The 21,420-nt window shown below is 43.6% G+C and overlaps 1 protein-coding gene across 6 annotated transcripts in view; it reads left to right on the top strand.

Moving 5' to 3' along the window:
- Window positions 1-21,420, top strand: part of LOC120821910 (disks large homolog 4) — a 49,272-nt gene that overhangs the window by 11,735 nt on the left and 16,117 nt on the right. For 2 of the 6 annotated variants that reach the window (XM_040181014.2, XM_078106763.1), the window contains exons 2-3: window positions 14,059-14,220; window positions 19,004-19,060. In XM_040181014.2, the coding sequence (XP_040036948.1) occupies window positions 14,059-14,220; window positions 19,004-19,060 (219 nt within the window). Of the gene's footprint in view, window positions 1-4,848; window positions 5,056-14,058; window positions 14,221-19,003; window positions 19,061-21,420 lie in introns of those variants that run through there. The other 4 variants (XM_040181012.2, XM_040181011.2, XM_040181013.2 and 1 more) reach the window with 4 other exon arrangements.

A 21,420-nucleotide genomic window follows, 5' to 3' on the forward strand; every position in this document is an offset into this window, starting at 1 on the left:
CTTTTACTCTGTTGAAAGAGTGAGGTGAGCCGCTCACAGCGAGGCGCAGATCCGCCGAGGCTTCGGTGGGAGTCCGTCGTAATTAAAAGTTGTCTCACAACTCGTCTCCAGCACTTGGTTTTATTCACCAAATCTTTTTTGGCTCACTCGCCTTCATTAACGAAGCAATCTGCAAAAAACAACTCGTTGTTCAGTCACCACCAGAGTGTAGGAGTAGACAAATCAAATTATGATTTGATTCATATAGTATTGACCATCAATCGAGAAGATTACGTGATGTAAATAGAACTGTCACTTTTTGCTCATTGGTTCATAAGGACGGAAGGATCACAACCCCACACGCTTACTACAATATAATGTAATGAGTAACAATCTACTGCCCACTCAATGACGTATATATCCTGGCTTACATAATCCACATAATGTATATTCCATGGCTAATTACAGCCTGAGCTACAGTGACGCCACAAGCCAAAGAAGCCTTTCTGGCCACCAGTGCTATCAGAATGGGAGAGTTGGTAATATGAGTCTTAAGGCTTTTCAACAGGGTGGAGTGATTCCATAGTGCGTTCCAATGTGTTCCTTTAAAACACATTTAAAACAGAAGTGTGCATCTTAGTTGTGTGTGTCCTGATTTTTTAAGGTGCGTGCTTCCAGTGATTAGATTTAGTGAGCAAAAGCAGCACAACCAGACACAAGGCGTCAAAGAGCATCTACACCAGAGCCATTATTCTATTCTCCGTTAACAATCTGAATACTATTTGTATGTAAATCCATCCCTCCTCTAATCATTCCGCTCTATTTGACATTACGTTCTTCATTGCCAATGAACCGACATGTTAAACGACACAAAATCCATAAACAAGCTGAACACAATACAAATGAAATGAGACTCATTTTAAAACGAGTCTTGTGTTACACAGCGAACATACGTTATGTCATGGCACATACAGCGGCGCCAGTCAATGTGCCGGCACGATCCAATGATGGAAAACAACGGAGCGGTAGATTGCTTTAGCGGAGAGAGAAAGCTTTCGTAGCTCGTAGGTGGTTCTGGTTTACAATTGGCCGACTTCAGCTGGCAGCCAGCGGCGATCACACATGCACGAGCGTCAGATGGAGGACAGCTACCAGAGGGCCGTCTCAGGGCCGTTGTCTTCAGTGTGGGAGGAGGCGATAGAGGGAGCGAGCTGATGGGTCTGTGGCATCCGACCGGCGGAAAGGCTCTCGCTTTGTCACGGGAAGACGATCATCGGTTTGGCTTTCCTGATTATGGTTCGGATGTTCGAGGGTGGTGCAGATAATTATCCCAGAGAGCTCACTTTAACCATTTAACAACAGTCTTGAAGGATTGTCTGCAGCTACCAAACGGAGAGACAAGTGCATTCCTGGGCTACCTGATTTTTTTTAAGAGGGTGGGGTTGCCTTTCAAGTGTATTGATGGTGTAACACGCAAACGCTGCTCCACGTGTAGAGCATTGCTCCAAGTGATGACTCTATTCTGGCATGTTACATTTACACAGCTCGGTGGTTTTGCAAGAAACAGAGGCAGGAATATCAGATGGGGGAAATTGCAGTTGCAGTTTGGCTGTAGAACTAGAACTTCAGTACCTTTGGGTGCCGCCGTTGCACCTGCAGCCCAGTTGAAGCAAGGCTCTGCCACTCAGCAGGTTCTGGGCCTAACGTTGTTTTGTTCATTTCACTATAGGATTGCTTAATCCCTGTGCTATTCATGGGCAATGTGGAAAGGGGTTTAAGGGTAACCATGAATGCCTAACTTCACTGACGTTGTGCAGAATGAATTCATTGGTCGAGATCCATTTTTAGCAAACCGACACTGATCTCTCCAAATCTAATCTAGAATGTTCGACATACAGAGACATAACAAGACTGACTCTAGAACATGTATATTTCTGATTGCATATCAGCCTTTGATATTGCTTGGGAAATCACGTTATTTTAACCAATCAAAATAACTTAAGATTGAAATAAAGTGACCACAGCTTCAGGAAAATGTCATGTACATCAGGCTCAGCCCACAGTGTGTTTCGCTTAGCACCATCTTTTGTGAATAATGCCAGCACCAGCAGCCTGCTCCTCGAGTCACAGTGATTCTTAATATTCCCTATGAATCGGAGAACACACTGGCATGTGTCATGGCATGTGACGCACGTAGTAGTAGCAGCGGGAAGCTGCTGTGACGGAAGCAGTCGTCTTGTGGACACGGTGACCACAATGCAGCTGCTGGAAAGTGGACCATTTGTTAGGGAACTGCCACCCCCTGCAGATGTTGTCATGGAAACACTCTTTTGGGGTTCTATCTCTCTCTCTCTCTCTCTCTCTTACTCACACACTCACACAATGCAGCAGTAGGATGTTATTGCTTCACTCTACCGTGGAACATCACAGTTCAGGTTTTCCATGCAACTCCCACGCTTACATAATACCGTAGTGGAAGGAGGGGAAGCCATTTACAGTAGATGATCACCATGGAAATGATGCCGTATCTATGATCAGATACAGGTTTGGATAATGGAGGAGGATGACAAAACAAAACAGTCTTTGAATGCCATGTCTGTGAAAACTGTGTTTCTGTGCAACCACTGAAAGGCAGCTGCCATGACTTGACCCCCCCTCCCCCAGACCCCCTGCCGTTCTTATTTACACTCGTCAGAGCTCGGAGGACTGAGAATCGAAAATGTGTCAGTAATCTTTTTTTCTGTCAACTGTTAATTCAAGTGAAAGCAGAAAAGAAATGAGGTATATTTAGCTATTACTGTAGATATAGAAAAATGGCTGGTACTTAAATAGCGGATTATTAAAATCTTTCTTTTAACATTCTCAAATTCAGACCCTCTAATTCAAAGGGGCTTTTCTTGTTAGAAGCTTCTTTCAACGTAACAGATTGTTGATTAGATTATAGGATATTGCTCCTATTTTAGGTTCCCACCTACACAACCTGTATCCTGTATCCTCAAGAGCTCAATCGGTACATTTGGGAGTAGTTTGGTGAAAGCAGCGCAAACTTAACTAATGTAACCATGTATGTAAGAGGTGACCTCATAGAAATTGATAGATAATATAGGTGTAATCTATTAATAATAATCTATTTCTACGGATGGCCTTCAGTTACTCATTGATGTAACCTTTGACAATAAGGTATAGTCAGAGTCCCTCACTCACTGCTGCAATCAAGAACAGGCTTTTCTTTTTTTACGAAGCAATATCCATGGAAACTGTTGTGGGCATGAAAAGTCTTACGTGACCACGGAGGAGAGTCAGAGTATAAAGTTAGAGTGTGAGGAATATCAACGTCACGCATCGAGAGCTAAAAGCACAGTGTGAACAGACCGTGCCCACACACTGAAACACACATATCTATTTCCATTATGTGATCAACGCCGAGGGTTATCCGGCCATACACGGCGTTCATATCCTTTTTCTGGAAATCACATCGTTGCAAATGTTGCTTTCTTAGACGGTTTTGTGTTGGTTATTGGTTTATTGACTGTGTATTCTCACAGATCATATCCTCCATCTGTAGGCCTGCAAAAGTCCTGCACATAATGTATTTAGCACATTGTAAATTTCCCAGGAAATCCCCAACTCTTTGGGGGGATTTTCTTTTCTTTTTTTCTGCTGTATTTGGAACGGTCGATTTAAAGCTGGCGTCACCGGGGAGCGTGGAGCCCCGCGCCGCAGTCGTTCCTGAGATGAATGCACAATATTTAAATCTAGCGTACCTGGTTCTCTCACCCCACCCTGTGGGCTCAGCATGTCAGCACAACCACACAGCGGAGAGGAACAAAACACAAACTGAGACATCTTGAAGTTATCTGCTGTGGATGTTGCAGGTTCTCATAACAAGGTTCCTTTAAAAATACTGCTTTATGAATGTATCAGCTTCCTTTGAAGATGTTTTTAAATAATAAGTTTATTTCTTTTGAATTTTTTGGAAAATAAATATGAGTTTTTAACTTCAGTAATGAGACAGTTTGAGCTAATATATCTGGTAAGAGATCAATGAGACCAAACGTGCGACTGGAACTGTTGATTTGCTTTTGAGAGTCAGAATAGCTTAACACTTGTAATTTAACTTAAAATTTCAGTTTCAGCACAAGACAACTAAAAAAATAGTTAAAAAAATAAACGGTTTAACTATTATATTTCAACTGTGCTTTTTGAGGAACACATGAAATCGTAATGTACATTGAAATATTCTCTTAATATAAATAATTTAAATAGCTCTTGTATGACAAGTAGAGCTTACTGCTACCGGCACACGTTGTAGCCATCGAGTCCACGTGACTTAAAACGCTTCAGAACCCTGGACAGCTCGCCGAGGACTTTTCTAAAGATCCAACAGGGGTCGCGGTGCTCCCTCTGTAAAGCATGTGCTCCAGGAACAGGCCGCCTGATGTTGGCCATTCCGTGTCCCCCAGCGTGCACACGCTTGAGATCCGTGCGTGATTGCGTGATACTGTGATGTTACTTACAAATATTACCTGCACGCCAAAGAGACGCGCCGTCGCGTTTGTATTTCCAGCTGCGCATCCAGTATTACGGTCAATCAAACACGAAGAGAGCGAGAGAGAGAGAAAGATAGGGGGAGAGAGGGGGGAGGAGGGGTGTGCTGCACGGGTACAAATCATGACTGCTGCTCCCAGTGTTAAACCGGCGGACGAACCGACGCTTTAAACGCGTCAAACATGTATGATTATTATGGTGATATTGAGGCAGCACGCGGACGGCGGACCCGAGCACCGCTGCAGCCAACCGGGAATCCCGCCTGTTAACCGGGCATCCGCCCCCACCACACACACACACACACACACCTCCCCTTCCCCATCCAGCCGCCGCGGCTCTCGGCGTATTCGTGCCGCGGCTGTGATTCGCGCGGCGGGCGGACGGGACGAGCTGCTGGTCCGTGCTGCGGCGCGACGCTCCGGACTGATGTCTCTGCCCGTCAGGAGTTTAAAGTGTCTGTCGCCGGTCATGTGCCAGTGTAAGGTCATCTGCAGCAACCGGACCCTGTCCCTCATGTTCGGGTGCAAGGTAAGCCTGGGTTTGCGAGCCGAGCCGATGGTTGCAGCGCAGCGGCTGTCACGGAGACGCGCGAGGCGTGGAAGCGGTAGTTTTTGCGGATGTGAATAGTTTGCACAAGCGTAGATAAATAGTTTGTGTAAAAAGGGGAGGCCTTTGTGAGAAATAGCGCGTTTGGGTTTGTGCCATTTGTGGGGGTTCATTGAACCGCGTCTTTCTCAATAGTAATTAGCACATTGATCACATACTCTCTCTCTCTAACGCGTCCAGGTACCTGCTTATTCACACCATACCTGTACATCAGCGCCTGGTCGCTTTTTGTCGTGCTCATAGATGGCCGATCACGATGGCATCCTCTGCATGCATGGTCGTTCAGTGTCAGCTGTCGTTTTGATCTTCACCACAAACGCTTACTGGTATTTAATGAATGGGATCTCCATCGCTATGAGGGGGCCATAAGTCGTCCTGTCGGTGCAGGGCAGGTGCACGTCGGTGCTAACCGTACGGCTCACGGTGCTGATTGCCTAACGTACAGCTTTGCATGGCAGCAAAGCAAAATGCACGGTGTGCTTTTGACCTTGGGGAATTGCTCAGGGCCACTTAGATATCATTCATCATCAGATGCACCAATAGAGAGAAACAAGAAGGGCGTCCCCACTCTGTGTTAGACCCCCACCGATGGATCCAAGCGGGGCTCCTTCACACTGTGTTCACTAAAGATTTCATCTCAACCGCGTGTCTATTTTTATGTCCAGAGAGAGAGCATTCATTCACTGATTGTCCATCACATACCAGATGCTCCTCCCACACAGCTCCAGGTCCAGTATGGCACCAAGCTCAAAGTTTCCCTCCACATGGCACTCGAGTCTGTTGGCTTTTTGAAGCCAAATCTGACTACACTGGTGTCCTCTGTCCAGGCTGTGTCCCTACATGCTTGCCAAAAGGGATGTGTACATGTGTGTACGGAGCCTCAGATCATTTGTTAATTCAGTTCAGGCATTTTACTTTGTGTTCCGTCCCGTTGCCAGAATCCGATTGCATCATTTAAGGCGGTATCTTTGATATGCATCATTATTTGTGATTATCTTTAGACGAGGAGCATTTCTATATTGGTGAGACTCTGCTGGGTACATTCTTGTGGGGGTTTGCTTGCTGGGCTCCTGAAAGGGTCCCGCTGTGCTCAGTGTTGAGTACCACCAGCCAACATAATCCAATGTGTCCCTGCCGCCTCACTCCCTGCTGGCTCATATCTTCCTCTGTATCTCCAGCTGAGACTCCACGCCTTCATTGTGGAAAAAAAATATTAAAACCGTCCTCCCACAAGGTGCCACAGTCATCATAACAATACAGTGAAATGTAGCTCATTTAGCCTGAACAAGCTGATTCAATGTGATGAACTAGTCAATAAGAATGGATGTGCTTGGTTTACAGTATGCAACGCTGGATATAACAGATTTAGCATATTTTGAACCTGAAGCTATGAGCATCTCATGCTTTTGAATATGAACCGTTATTCTAGAAATACATGTATAATCATTGGCATATTTGCATTGTTCTAATCTAAGCTACATCTCAATATTGCCAAACTTCACGATTATTATCAGCACGTCAACATGGACATTTATCAGGTGCCATAGTGTCCAAATACCTGCTCTGCCCATTTCTCCAGCAGGCTCAGTAGCCCCCAAACAGCTTGGATCCAGTCTGTCGTAGTCTTGTGGTGGGTTATGGGTGGAATTTAATTTGGCCGGATCTTACAGTATGAGTATGCGTGCTACTGCTCCATCCTGTTCCAGCTGCCCCTTGTTGTTTTCATTTCCCACATTCTTATACATGCCGTATATCTGTTTCAAATACATGCCATTTCTCAGTCAACACGACACCGTCCTCCCACAAGGATGTTCCAAGGTTATTTGTTTGCAGAGCCATGGATCTTAAACCAAGGCCAGCACTCGGCCTTTCAGTCATCTGCAACTCAGGATCTTAATTAAGGTCTTTATGTGGTTGGGAGCGTTCAGCAGTGCTTTTATGTCCTCTTGCTTAATGCTCATTGATGGCCTAACAACATTTAATCAAGACGTATAGTTCTGCATCATTGAAGTTTTTTCTTCACGCTACGATTTGAGTGCAGTGCCTACGTAGAAGGCCATACGATGTAAACTAAGGGTAGGAGTTCAAATGCAAACTGATTATTAATGTCATGAATGATTCACGACGCAGGGATCCGTGCGCCGTCATCTCAATATCCAGATCGATGATCACCTCACCCCCTCTCAATCGATTCTCGGACGTCTCAACTGGAAAATGGACAGGAAAGACAAGCTGCTCTCGCCCATTACCGGCGGATCAATCAAACGATCAAGAGTAACCACGTGGGTGACATCAGCAGGTGATATCAATGCACAGGTGGCTCGGTTTGCTGCACTGCAACGTGCGGTGAGGGCTCCTGCGCGCCAGCCGCTGGTTTCACATTTCATACCCGTACTGTAACTGTTTTTTTATACGGCTTTGCAAACAAACATTTCCTCCCGTGGATTCGATCCATTTCATCCTGCTGTTTGAGTCATCCTTCCTTTACGAGCAGTGAGCCTCGGCACTGACGGTAAGCTCGGGGAGACGCGGAACAACAGTGTGCAGCAGCAGATATTTGCTGATGCTCTGTTCCGGTCTCAAACTGGAGCACTCGGGGTCGCCGCTTCTCTGCTAACTTGCTCTTCCCAGCTTATCTGCTATCTAATACTGCAGCTGGTGTTGGGGGGGAAATGGATGTGCAGGTTGCGGGAGGAAGTAGCACTTTACAGAAATGGACCTTACTGTATCTTAGTGCAAAAACCCCCAATATCTTACTGATAGGATGCGTGTACGGGCTTTCTGCAGGAGACTAAGCTATAACACACCGACACCCAGTAGGATCCCTCGCAAACACGTCAAACAATGAGCATATTATTGAAAGACGGCTCGCCTCGGTACGCGATTGGCCTGTAAAAACCTTGAGGCGAGCACATCGAGGCTGAAGAAATGATGGTGGACTGCTTGATTAATCACGTAGACTTTTAATTTACCCATATTGGCAGATAGTTAATAGACAATAACATAAATTAAAAACCCACTTCGCTCAGCACCTGGCAAAGACATGCATCATCATCCTTTGAGGCCATATTCAGCCTCAGTGTGCCACACGGACGGAATCAACCTACTTTTCCTCCATGGAATGAACCTTCCTAATTCTAAACATAAATAAGCACTTTATTATTATTAGATGCAGGGTGACTGCATGTAAAGTGAACAGCAACATGCAAGTCAAAGACACGTCAACCATGGTCATAAACAAACTCCCACACAAGGTCGGTTTGAAAAAGCATGTCAGCATGGCCAGTATCCAAAGTGATAATGATTTTTCATTATTTAGACCCACTGGAATAAACCTCTTAAAGAGTTATTGTATGTTGTGTGTGTGTGTGTCTGGTTGCGATGTTACATTTTGACATGAAGAGTCCTATTCTATTATTTGCACATAAAAGAAAACGCCCACTGTTGCCATTATGGCAAGTATGTTTTTATTTATTCACTCTGCTGTATGTTAATATGGCCTCCCTGTGTGTGTGTGTGTGTGTGTGTGTGTGTGTGTGTGTGTGTGTGTGTGTGTGTGTGGACTAAGCAGAGGGCTGGGGGGAGGGTCAACACCACATTCTCCCACCACAAGTGCAACATACATGAAAATGTATGTGCTCAGCATAAAATTGGTGTGTGCATGCCTCGGTCGGGGGGGAGGGGAGGCAGTGATGAAGATTACTGCGCTTTGTGCGAGTGGGAGACCTGTGAGGGGACTTTTGGGGGAACGGTTGTCACATAACCTGTAAATGACAAGATTAAGTGGAATTTCAATCAATACTTTTAAGTTATTAAATGTGGCTGCGTGTTAAATGGGACAATTGTTTGTGTTCTGATGAATATCCTCAAAGACGTGAAGCCGTATTCTTCCTCAACATACAAGCAATATAAATATTTGCCGGTTATTTGTTGTTTCAGGTCAGTTTTACAGGGTTTAGTCAAAGCACAATATTGGGCAAGATAAAGGAAAGCAAATTGCCATGAATTCACTTAGTTTGATGTTTCCTATTTATCATACAAATAAGCATGAACTTCCTGTGAAAACAGACTCCAGACAAGACAAGATGGATCCCTCCACCCCGACTAAGCACTGCAGCCGAGCACGCACCATTTATTGTATCCATGACTCTAATTTGATTATTAAATGTGAGCGTGATACATCTGTGTGGGTCATATCGATGATGAATCATTCCACAGAACTGAGACTTGGAATCTCACTCATTTGGGTTAGTTGAGCATAATTTAACAAGCAAATATTTAATACTGAAATGTAAGGACCACTAAATGTTGAGTTTGAGTGCAGCATGAGCTCAGAGAGAAAGAAAAACAGTTTTCTTCATGTATCTTTCATGGCTTTTCTGTTTCATTGTAGCAACATAAGCCTTCTGGTGGGGCCCAGCACTACTTTAGGGACCTCGTTGTTATTTTTAGAGAAAGTCTTACGTTGTTCGGGACTGTAAGTATTTTTACATGTCTGATCAAAGTCGTCGTTGGATGATTCGAGTTGTGCTACTGGGCAGGATGTGCACCTTGTTTGCCTCCCTGTGGGACTGAGCACTAATGCAGTCAAGGTGATACCAAAGATGAAACACCATCGCTCAGCAGCCCAGGAGGCTCCACTTTCAATAATCGCCCAAACAAAGCTGCGCTCCTCTTATTCTTGGATAAGATAATACATTAACAATACATTATGAATCATAAATAAGTACGCACATCCATTCCTCCTTTCATTAGACATTAGCTGTTCATTTTCATCACAGAGAGCGGAGGGACTACGCCCCAAAAAAACCTGATTGTGGGCAAAGTGGGTGAATCTAGAGCGACTCCATGGGGAGGAGGGTTGGGGGGGACAAGATGCTCCTCTTTGTTGCAGCCCCACTTTCCCATATTACCTGCATGTGATTGTTACGTTAAAATCCCTCCTGGTCCCGTTTTAAGCATTCTGCCCCATGGTGACTGTAAAGAGTGCTGCTGTTGTTGTTGCAGCACACACGGATACCTGCAGTCGTCCAACGCCTTGTGCTGCTGCACCTTGGAGGACAGTCTGAAGGTAGCACTGGCAGAAGATGAGTGGATTCTCTGTCGTCTGAGGAATACATACACGGGAAGAAAAAGGGTATCAGTTGTACTTGTAGGCGTTGTCTGGCAACAGCAGTGGTGATAATGCAAATGAGATGAAAGCTGCGTTTGGTGTTTCTGGCTTGAAAAGACACTCGAGAGTGAAAATCAAACAAGGAGTGATTTTGACGGGTCGTAAGAGGGAAAATGAAGGTTCACGTGAACATCTGGGAGAAACTCTGTTTTCTTATCGGCACGCCGCTGAAGTGGAAATCACAATGATATGTGTTTATTATAGACATTCTGATTTTAAACAGGATGGTGAAATATTCACCTTAGGTGGGGTACATAACATATGTATAGAGAGGTAAACTGATGTCACAATTAATCAGGTGATATACATTTTAAAGTATATATATATATATATATATATATATATATATATATATATATATATATATATATATATGTATGAGCTGTTTGGTTTCTGACAATACTTCAGTAGCAGTTGTCTGAACAGAATACATATTGCTAGTCGCTGTGTTTAAATTAAACACGTGTTTAAACGTCTATTTATACAACTCATTTAAATTCAGTTTTATCAAAAGCACTCTTACTTCATTGGAGATGTATTTTATTGCATAATACTACGTTTCAAGAATAGTTCAGTCCGACAGCGCTGTGAAACGTCACAGAGACTTAACTCCCAGCACAAAATCCCCCATGAGTTCATCACAGCAGCAAAAGTTGATGTTAATCCAAATATAGGAAAAAAAAGATTAATTGTCATTAAATAAAATGCAAGATGAACTCAGAAAAGCTTCCAACATGTCAAGTTACAGTGGGGAGTTTGCCACCTTTTAATTTGCACCTGAGAAGCTCTGTGTGGTTCCATTAACGCCTCGCACATCAAAAGCATTTGCAGTTTGAGTATGATATTCCTGAGAGGTGAGGTTGGATTCAGTCTTTTAAAAGCTCAAGCTTATTCCTTTTACAAATTACAAATTGAGATGATGGTAGATAGAATTTGACATTTGCTCTACATTAAGTATAACTTGTATAATCATTACAAGAAGAGCTCATTCAGCCACACAGTGTGAACTTCTTATTATAGTAAAAGAGGACCAACAAATAGCAGCGAACCAGTGGAGACTTTCTTTAATTTGACCATTGCAACAGGGAGAGTACGTCCTGCTGGATTACGTCCATGGTGATATACTAATACAATACGTATTTTGTTTTAGTGGTAGATTAGAGGCCTGGGTCTCTAAGGGAGATTGTAAAAGGTTGTTAAGAACCTTATAAAAATAAATTATAGTGACACAATGTGTTCAATTATGTTTATTGTAACAGAAATTGTGAGGTATTGTATCACTTTTGTCTTCTAGTTAATAATGTAACTGTAGGACTGGAAGTGTATACATCAAAACAAAAGAATAACACAATTTCATTCTATTATTTGCCTTTCTATTAATAACTGTGAATTGCAAGTATTTTGTGTTAGTATCTCTGCCTGTTGCTATTTTCACCATCATTTTAATGAACAATACAGTTCACTCTTATTACACAGTCAAGGAAATAATCTTCCAATTGCAAGATATTACAACTTTAATACCTTTAATTGCAATAAGATAATACTTGGAGTGTTTTCATAGAATCAAATTGAGATCAAACTACATTATAATAGCAAAGATGTTGTTTGTTCAAGTTAAGATCATTTAATGTGAATATGAGGCACATTCATTGTTTTGAACTAAATTAACTAAATAATACAACAGTAATAAACTGTTTCAAACATTACCAAAAGTACTTGTAAACCTCCCACATTCAGCGGATTTAAGGCTCCAGTTCACAGGAGGCGGAGCCTGTACACCTGGCTCTGTGATTGGCATGTGAACGGGTTGTTTTTTTTTCACCTGACCTTCCAGCTGAACCCTGTGTGCTCTGATGAAAGTCCTTTAGTGTTGTCTTCAATGATTTCATTGTTTAGATATCTATTCTAACTATTGGAGCTACAACAATCATGCAGTTGCTGGTATGAGTCCATACAAAAATGTATATGGACCGACCAGGAAAAATACCAAATGCAAAGGTCAATGTTAAGGTGTTGTCGTCTGAGGAAGGTTCTCAGGACTCTGAGCTACCGGTTCATTGAAGATATCTAATGAGGCACTGATTGATATCTGGGACGCCAGCTGGACGAATGCAATTAACTAGTTGGAAGCCTGTCGTGAACCTTTACTGACTGAATAGAAAAAAGGCTCCTTATCTTCACATGAATCCATAGAATTTGCATTTGTCATAATTCAGCTCCCAATCTTAAAAGCAGCATTTGCATCCAAACAGGATCCATGAAATTAGTATTAATTTACCTCGGGAAAAAAATGGATCTTGGACACAATCTTTGCGTATCATAGTGTATTATTGTGCTACGCGAGACAGCGATAATTATCGTTGTCCGTGGTCAGAGGAAACGCACCTAAAGCTTCCTGCAGAAGGACCCTTTGTAACACATAGGCGGTGACTGGCACATCCCCCAACAGTGGGACAGAAGGCAACATGGCAGCATGAATGTTGTTCATGCAGGAGAGAGGGGGAGGCAGCGCAGACCAAAGGGCCCAGGGCTGCTTTGAACTGTGATTCATGTAATGTATGAATATCTACTAACTCAATGTTTTCTCATTTAATATAAATCTTAGGAGGGTTTATACGGAGATTGCTAATCAACCAGCAGTTGTTCAGTTCGCTACTACACCGTGTGTAGGTAGCACGTGGAGTGTGGTTACATAATATTTAATCTGTTCATGTTAATGTAGTCCTGCGAGGCCTCTGCAGTGCCTAATAAAGGAAAATCAATGACTGCTTATCAACCTGTAATGTGACACAACAAAATCAGCGCTCTGTTCATTCTCTCCCTGCTGTTTTGCGCTTCACTTTATGGACGCTCTCTCTTTTTTTTCTTCTCATTTTTACCCCCCCACTTCACTTTCTCCTTTATCTCCATCTCTGTTGCACTCACTCTCTCTCTCTCTTGCTGTCTCAGTGTAATGCGATCCAGGGCCGACGCTGGCAGCCCCGACTGTGGCTCCGCCATCTCTGCTCCGCTCCGGTTGCTAAGCAGCTCGCCGGGAGACGGGGCTCGGTGATGCACCTCCGTCCCTCAAAATAAAGAAATGAGACCGGGGGAGAGGTAGCGGCGCCGGGCCACCGGGCTTAACAACCAAAACGTTCATACGACGCCCCCAAATGTCTCTGTCTTCAGAGTGGGCTGCTTCGCATCTGCAGTGCAGTAGAGCATATCATCAGCCCGCGGGAGGGGGATGGGAGGGGGCGGGCGGGGGGGGGCTTTGGGACGTTAGAAATAAATAAATAACTCACAGGACAGTGTGGGAGATCTCCGCTGTGACGCTGCCCGCCTTCTTGACGCGCCGCTAATGGAAAACGCCGTATGCAGATTTCTGCGTGATGAAACATGCCATGTGTGGACGGTGGGCCGCTGGCAGGCCGCCCAGGTGTGGGCCATCGGTAGGGGAGTCAGTGATACCAGGAGGTGTGGGGGGGGAGGGGTGCTGCGTGTTGTTCTGCCGCTGTGAGTCACGGGTCTAGCTCGCTGCGTGTGTGGTTGTGGAGGACGATCACTTCGCTCCACGCACAGTGGAAAGACTTGAGGCCTCCGCGGTGCCGTCGCTCGGCACCCGTAGGTGTCACACGCGTTATGTGATGATGCAGGGTTTGCGTGCCCACGTTCGGCTCGAGGTGGAAAGTCCGGCTCTGTGAAGGCAGTCTGGCATTCACGCCGCCGTGCTTCAACGACTAACGGCCTCGTCCGTGTCTGTGTGTCTGCAGAAGTACAGGTACCAGGATGAGGAGACGCCCCCCCTAGAGCACAGTCCAGCACATCTGGCTTCAGGGAAAAGTGCCGAGATGCTTCACATGAGTGACAAGAATCTCGCCGCCATGGAGGCCATACATGGCTACACGCCACACACACACATCTCTCCTGTCAAGGTAGGACACACACGCACACACAATCCTATACGTTGTCGGATCAATACCTAACACCTACACAACAGCATAATACACTCGGCTGTCTGCACTCAGGAATGGGACTTTTATTGTGTCAGAATAAACAAACAGAGCATATTGAAAGCGACGAAACACATCATAGGTCGCAATGTAATCAGTGTGATGACATGTGAGCCACTCTGCAGTCGGGCTGTCAAAACTGGCTGAAAATGACCATTGAATGTTCCAGATACATAAAAAAGGACACATGGGATCATTCAAAGATCCATTTCAGAGCTTTCTGTCCTAACTGAATAGGAGAGACACAGCAGGTTGCATCACTCTGTTTTTAATGCTGTTTTTAATCATGTTTCAGATTGAAGGAGAATGAGACGAAAAATGCCAAATGAACTAAAATGTATTACCAATTTGCTATTACAAAGGTCTGAGAGTCCATTTTCAATCAGCAGATTCAGTCATCATGACGTTTTTTCTAATTTGCCTTATTCCGTGATAAAACATGCACTAAGCTTGTTATATCTATATTGGGAATTTCAGTTAGCTCACATGGAAATGGCTAATTACACATTATCTGCTAAAACTTTTGTTCTCTGTTTTCAAATTCCAATTCTTCACTCGATACTTTGATGAGAACATAATGTACCTTTGAGGAAACCGGGCCTCTTTGCACCTTTAGGAGTCAAATCAACTACCACATTGGGCCATTTGATATCTGAGCTCAACAGCAGGCAAGTGGACGCAAGATGTATTTAGTAATCGGAGGATATTAACCGCTTCGGGATGTGGTCTAAGTTCCATTTGATAACAGATCGAATTGAATGTGTAACAGAGAATGATTGAAAAAAAACAATAATGACTATGATAACAACAGTAAAGCTAACTGGCACGTACAGTTGAAGGTACATAAACAAGAGCTGATCTTCTTGATCTTTGTATTCCATAAGTGTGATACATTGGCAGGCTCACATCTTGAGGTGGAAGGAGATGTAGAACTTTGTAAATGTGAGACACACGACCAACGCAGCTCCCGGCACAGACGCTGACCTACTTATTTTATAGACTATATTTAAGACGCGCGTCTTACCGACGCAGAGGAGCGACCCTCCGTGAGGACTCCTCATCTGAAAGGACGGAGACATCGCAGACAACACAAGATGCACCGGACAGACAAAAGAAAGATTCCGCTGACATCAGCGGGAACATGAGAGTGAGTCGCGCTGCCTGGAGTGCTTTAACTTCTACACACTGTAGCTACAAATGCGAGCAGGTGTAGGCCGTAATGCACACTCAACAACGATCCGTCCCGTAAGCCCCCACGTGTTATTTAACCGCCTCTCCGGCCGTCAGGACTTAAGAGCTCCGATGTATTTATTTGCTCTGAGGGGGAAAGTGTTTCTCAATCTCCACCCTGGGAGCCCCACTGAAGTCCCGCAGGAGCTGATTTGTCCATTAAAATGCTCTCTTTTAATGAGCGGCGAGGAGAGGCTGAGTTATTGCGCTTCGCCGCCGCCATTCGGAGACGCGCAGAGGCTGTTCGGCATGAGCTGTGGAGGCCGTGGAGATTCATTTTGAGGTTGTGCCCAGTTTAGAAACACTGTACAAACATCAAACATTAGCAGCAATTGAGAGTCAGTCATGGTCGTCGTGTGGGACATTATAAAACAGTTGTCTGCCACATGTCAGTCTCTGTTAGACCAGTTTTTGGGGGGGTCTTTAGCGGTGATGTACTGCAGCAGATTTCCTTTTTACACAGACATCATTGGTGCGCCGGTCTGTGACGCTGATGGGAGACTTTCTCCTCTCCCGAAAATCAACCATTATGAAGTCATCTCAGTCCGTTTAAAAGAAAAATGTGACGTGTGCCCTGCAGTGTTACAGATCCATTACATGACTCATTCATTCCCCAGAGGCTTGTGAAATCAGAAAGTCAGTCCGCCTGGAAGGTAACGCACAGGTTAATGAGAACGTTATCCTTAGTACATCTCCACATAGAGTTTATTAAAACATAAGCCTGGTGATATTATACGATTGTTGTATTAACAAATCTCAAGAAACGCAAAACCCGAACCGCAAATACTGCCACTGCAGACAAAGTCTTTCTCTGTCCACCATCGCATTGAAATGTCCCTTTATTGTCATGGACACGGACTGATTATCCAACTAAAAAAAGTCCTCCCAAATTGCCCCATTTACTTGCCCTATATTTGTTTGAATTTAACAAACGTTGAGTAACATTTAGTGATAAATGAGACTTGTCACTCGGCTCGGTTTGTTTCAGAGAAAAGACAAAAACAACTTGTGTGCCCCAGAGATAGAACCTTGGTGGGGAAGTTAAGTATTAAATATCAATATAGTGTTCATTGATATCATTAACTGATTATTTAATTTAAACAGCGATATTTAGATTGTGCCGAATGTCGGTAAGGTTTGGTCACCGCCGACGATCGACCTTAGCGGTTGTGTTTTCATTCATCTTATATTTTACTGAGAGCACTGTGCTTTGTGGGCGGAGAATGTGCAACATGAACTGTCCTGCACCTGACGTAAGTTTGCTGAAAACCAATCAGTCTTTTCTTTAACTATTTTGAAAATGAATCAAACTGGTTACAGAGTGCGTTTCAACCACATCCGCATTATATGTGGTTACTTGAGATGAGGCGCTTTCTGTCCTTTCTGTCTTTGGAGGCTATAATGCTTTGAATATGTAATCTTCTATATTTTATCTTCTTTTTGCAACTGACGCTTTTCACTTCCAGCTGGGGATCTTTGTTGCATGTCATATCATCCGTTTTTGAGTCTAAAGCACTGTATTCATTGGTAAACCGATTAGTGTGAGACAGAGAAACACCAGACGCAAACTGAGCCTGAACATCTTGTGACAGTGACGGATCTAAGATCCGGAGGAAGGGTTTGTTCCTCGCTCACCTTGTTTGTCCTCATCACTTAAGAAGCGCCTCAGTCTGGAGATTTATTCTGCTCAGTCCGAACATAATGCTGAATCAAAACTTTATAGCAAGATACAAAACAGAATAACTTCGACAAGTGCTGTAGGAAAGTAACAAAAATGAATATTGCAGCACTGATTGTTCATACACTTTTCACAATTCAGGAAGATTCCACCCTGAGGATATTTGTCCGATCAAATTAAAGGCAGAATGTTGACATTGTTGAAAACATTTTAGGGACCAGGATCTGCCATCTTTCTATTTCTGGATGGCTGCACTTATTTAAGAAGTCTTGTGTTTCTCTCCAGGGGGAAGGGAATGCACTGGGAAGCATAAAGGTCTGCGCTTACCTCAGAGTCAATTGTTTGCATGATTTCATGCCAGCGGTCACATAAAAATAATTTGGAGTCTTTTAAAAGTTGCGTTGCAACTCTGACATATGTTTGATAAATAACAAGTGGAGTAAACTTACATCTGAGGAGAATATTGATGGTCCGCAGTGTTTTTGTTGCTTACCATAATGATTGTGATTATGATAATAAGACAGATGATGACAATGTGAGAAAGCAATAATGATGACGACAGTGGCCGGTTTACGATGACCTCACGATGACCTTATGGTGGCTCAGTATTGACATTTTGGTTTTGTGAACCATTTCGTCGCTGTCTGATATGATTTTCGGTGGATTTCCTGGATTCACTCAGTCTCATAACCCAATTTCTTACATTTGTATTTATTAGTTGATGATTCGCTTTCCCTCGTCCTGCATCCCCGTCCCAGCTCGTCTCTGTGTGTCTGGCTGCAGAAAGCTGAGGAAGTTGAGTTGTAAGCAAAATGTTGTCTGTTTAAAAACAGCTCCCCCTGCAAGGAAAGTCGCCGTGGGAGTGTAGTGTTATTAAATAAATTAGAGCTTGTTAAATACTCTTTGCCACTCTAAAACTGCTGATGTGCCACTGAGCAATGCATTAAAGTCCAAAATGTTTCCAGCAGGGCCATTGATCGAAGGACATGTCTATTTTAAGAAAGAGAGGTGCACATACAGTGTCTGTAAACATCAGGATCAGCATGAATCCGCCTTCCAGGTAGCGCTACTTGGATCGGCGAGTACAGCTGTCCCAGCATTCATATTTTAATGACGGGCTTTGCTGCAAGATTAAACTTCTCCGGAGGGAGGAAAGGTGTCTCCTGACATGTGAAAATGCTGCAATGCCGCTCTTTGCAAAATGCACAGGTACAGCGTGCGTTGTTTATAGCAGCAGCTTAGCGCACCCTTCATCCCGCTTCAACAGGCGAAACCATTCTGATGTTCTTTATTGGCGAAAAAATTCAGAATTCTTTTTGATTAGTCCATCAATAACATGCTACGTGCTACATGCTACATATCATGAAGCATTTGTTTTTTTGTCCCATTATCGTTCATCATTTAATTTACGGTTTACCGTGTAATAATCAGTGCATAAAATAATGAGATTTATATAGTGGCGACAGGTTTTGTTTGTCTAATTGTGGTTAAACGGTTTTACTGGTCTGTGAAAACGTGTGTAAACAAAAAGGTGTTTGTGTTTTCCACCGAGTGGCATCTTTTATTATTATATTATGTTTTATGCAACACTATATGCTTTCTCTATGACACACTGAATGTGGCATCTGGATCATACTCAAAGCATCTAGTACAAGGTCAATGTACACTTTTTTAAAATGAAATACTTCTGGAAATGAAGAAAAAAAACAATAAAAGCCGATGCAGTATCTGCTCTCCTTCCCCTGTTCCCATCTGCATGTTATGCACAGTTACCATCTCCCTTCTGTTGTTTTTCAGCCTGTGTTGATGTCTTCGGGACACACTCCAATGTACACCTCCGCTGTTTCCACACTGGTAAGAGCACGGCGGCCCGAGCCTCTCCGTCACCCAGGAAGTCGTCCGTCATCATCATCATCATCATCAGTCTCATTTGTCTGATCCTCATTTCCTGTCTTTTTGGGCGTCGCTCAAACGGCATTTTATCTGTGCTGAGTATGAGGTCATCTTGTCTTGATGATGATGTCAGCGTGATCATTCTCGTTGTCCTTTGATTTGTCTCCGCTTGCACCCGAGGACTTTCTTCGGGGCCTGAAAGACTGCGACTGGAAAGTGTCCTGAAATATGTCAATGAAAGTAGCCATGTGAGACGCGAGCAAAGCGTAAACCGATCCCGTAAAGGTGTCACACAGGGCTCAGATGGACGGATGGAAATCATTTGTTTGCAGGACAGACTGAAACCTGTAGGTGTCAGTGTAAGACTTGTGCAGAGTGACTTCCATAACCTTCAAGAGTTGGCTCTGCCGCCTTCTCAATAAAACAGCTTTATGATCAGACAAGTTGCGTTAGCCTTCTGCGCCAGGAATTGCTCCAAAGACTTTATCTGTGTTTGCAAAGCAGAAATGTATTTCACAATGGCAGAGGAATTCATACCAAAGACCCTTTAAAATGGGTGAATTAGCCGTTTTGATTCATTACAAGTTGAATGCAAAAACGAAGTGCTGGCTGGTCGCTCATGTGCTCTTAAATAGAAACATTTTCGTAGATAAAAGACTGTTCGTGACATCCAAACTTCCTTGAACCAGCAGTCACTTTTGTAACTGTTCATCATGTCTCGTCTTTGTCTGCTTGCCCTGACCTTGAACACGCCCCGTCTAAAAGTGCCTGCTCATAGTTACACTCTTTGTAAATTTATCCTGCACACCATTGATCACAAAGTCATCAGACGAGGCTGCGTTCCTTCCCTCACACATACACTCATACTCATTCTGCATGTGCATGCACGCAATGTTTGTTGCAGTAACGCATGTGTGTGTGTGTGTGTGTGTGCGTGCGTGCATGTCTGGAGCTGGCGTACCGTCCATGTGCTGGTCATTGAGGTGTGGGTGGTGTCGGCAGTCTGTCTCTTTATTGCTTTAATGGTGCAGCGTTTGGCAGTACCACTCCGGGCCCCATGGATTTATGGGTAGGATCGTCTTTGGAAGCACTGCAATGGTTTGGCAAACTAGGAGGAGGTCTTTGGGTCATCTGCATGATTTAGTGAAGAGGTGCTTTAGCTTAAAATTACATTCTATTTTTTTAATCGTGGGGCATAATGTAATAAGAAACACTTTTTTTTCATATTGCACACAACTTTTGGCATTGATTTGTGCTGATATTAATGTCTCTTCCGACCTCTTACTGGCCTGATGAATTATTCCAATGGGTGTTTTTCTTGCTGCTGTGATCTCAGAGCAAACAAATGGTCCAAATAAATGCTTTCATATGCCTTGTTGGACTATATTTAGCATAAAAAAACATCTATACAGAAGACAAATCCATCATTCGCTCTATTATCTGCAAGTTTTATTGACAAAAGGAATATTTTAACAATCTAAGGCCAAGCTAATGAGCAGTAGGCCTTAACTTTCTGAGTTGCGGGAAGGGTATTCCTGCATTGGAGTGAATCCCACTGGTATCTGGTTATTAAACTATGCTTGGCCGAGTTCAGCATTCAAGAAACCTTTATACTCCACAAATAGATATAAAATAGGAATCCCTGAGTGGGTGCAACTCTTAAAGAGGAAGGAAAAAGACCACAATTACCCGAAATCCCATTTATGTCTGATGAATTCCATTCATTCACTATAATTTGAGTGAGGTTCACTCACACTTAACTACCCCGAAGGCATCGCTGTGGCTGCCGTCCGTCTCCTTTCATAACGTTCCACCTTTGTCTTTATTCACTGACAGAGATCTGTCGCAAAAGTAGTCTTAAAGGGCCAGTGCGTGTTTCCCCGTACGCACATACACACACATGAAGGGAAGACAAGATCAGCGCTCATACGGCAACGCGTCATCTTAAGCACCTTTACTCGCCCCAAATCTTATCCTGGGTAGAACCAAGGCGCCTTTAAAACGAATTAGAGGGTGTTGGAAAAGAATTCTCTGTTGAATGAGAAGTCAATGAGGTGATTGAGGTATCGTAGTAACGTGATGAGGCTTGGTTACACCACTAAGAACTGGGGCTGAATTCTGTATGAAGTTGAAGTCTTCCTCTTGAATCCATTTAAGAGAGTCATTGCGGTAACACAATTCCAGTTTGTGATGGAAATCTTTACCTCACTTGGTATCTCGAGTGGTGTTAGGAAGACAATCTAATATTTGATACGTTTCAGGTTTCTGACTTAATCTAGACGATGAAAGGTATGATGTTGTTTGCAATAACAATTTGGCTT

Source organism: Gasterosteus aculeatus, chromosome 7, assembly GCF_964276395.1.
Source record: "Gasterosteus aculeatus chromosome 7, fGasAcu3.hap1.1, whole genome shotgun sequence".
NCBI classification, from domain to species: Eukaryota; Metazoa; Chordata; class Actinopteri; order Perciformes; family Gasterosteidae; genus Gasterosteus; species Gasterosteus aculeatus.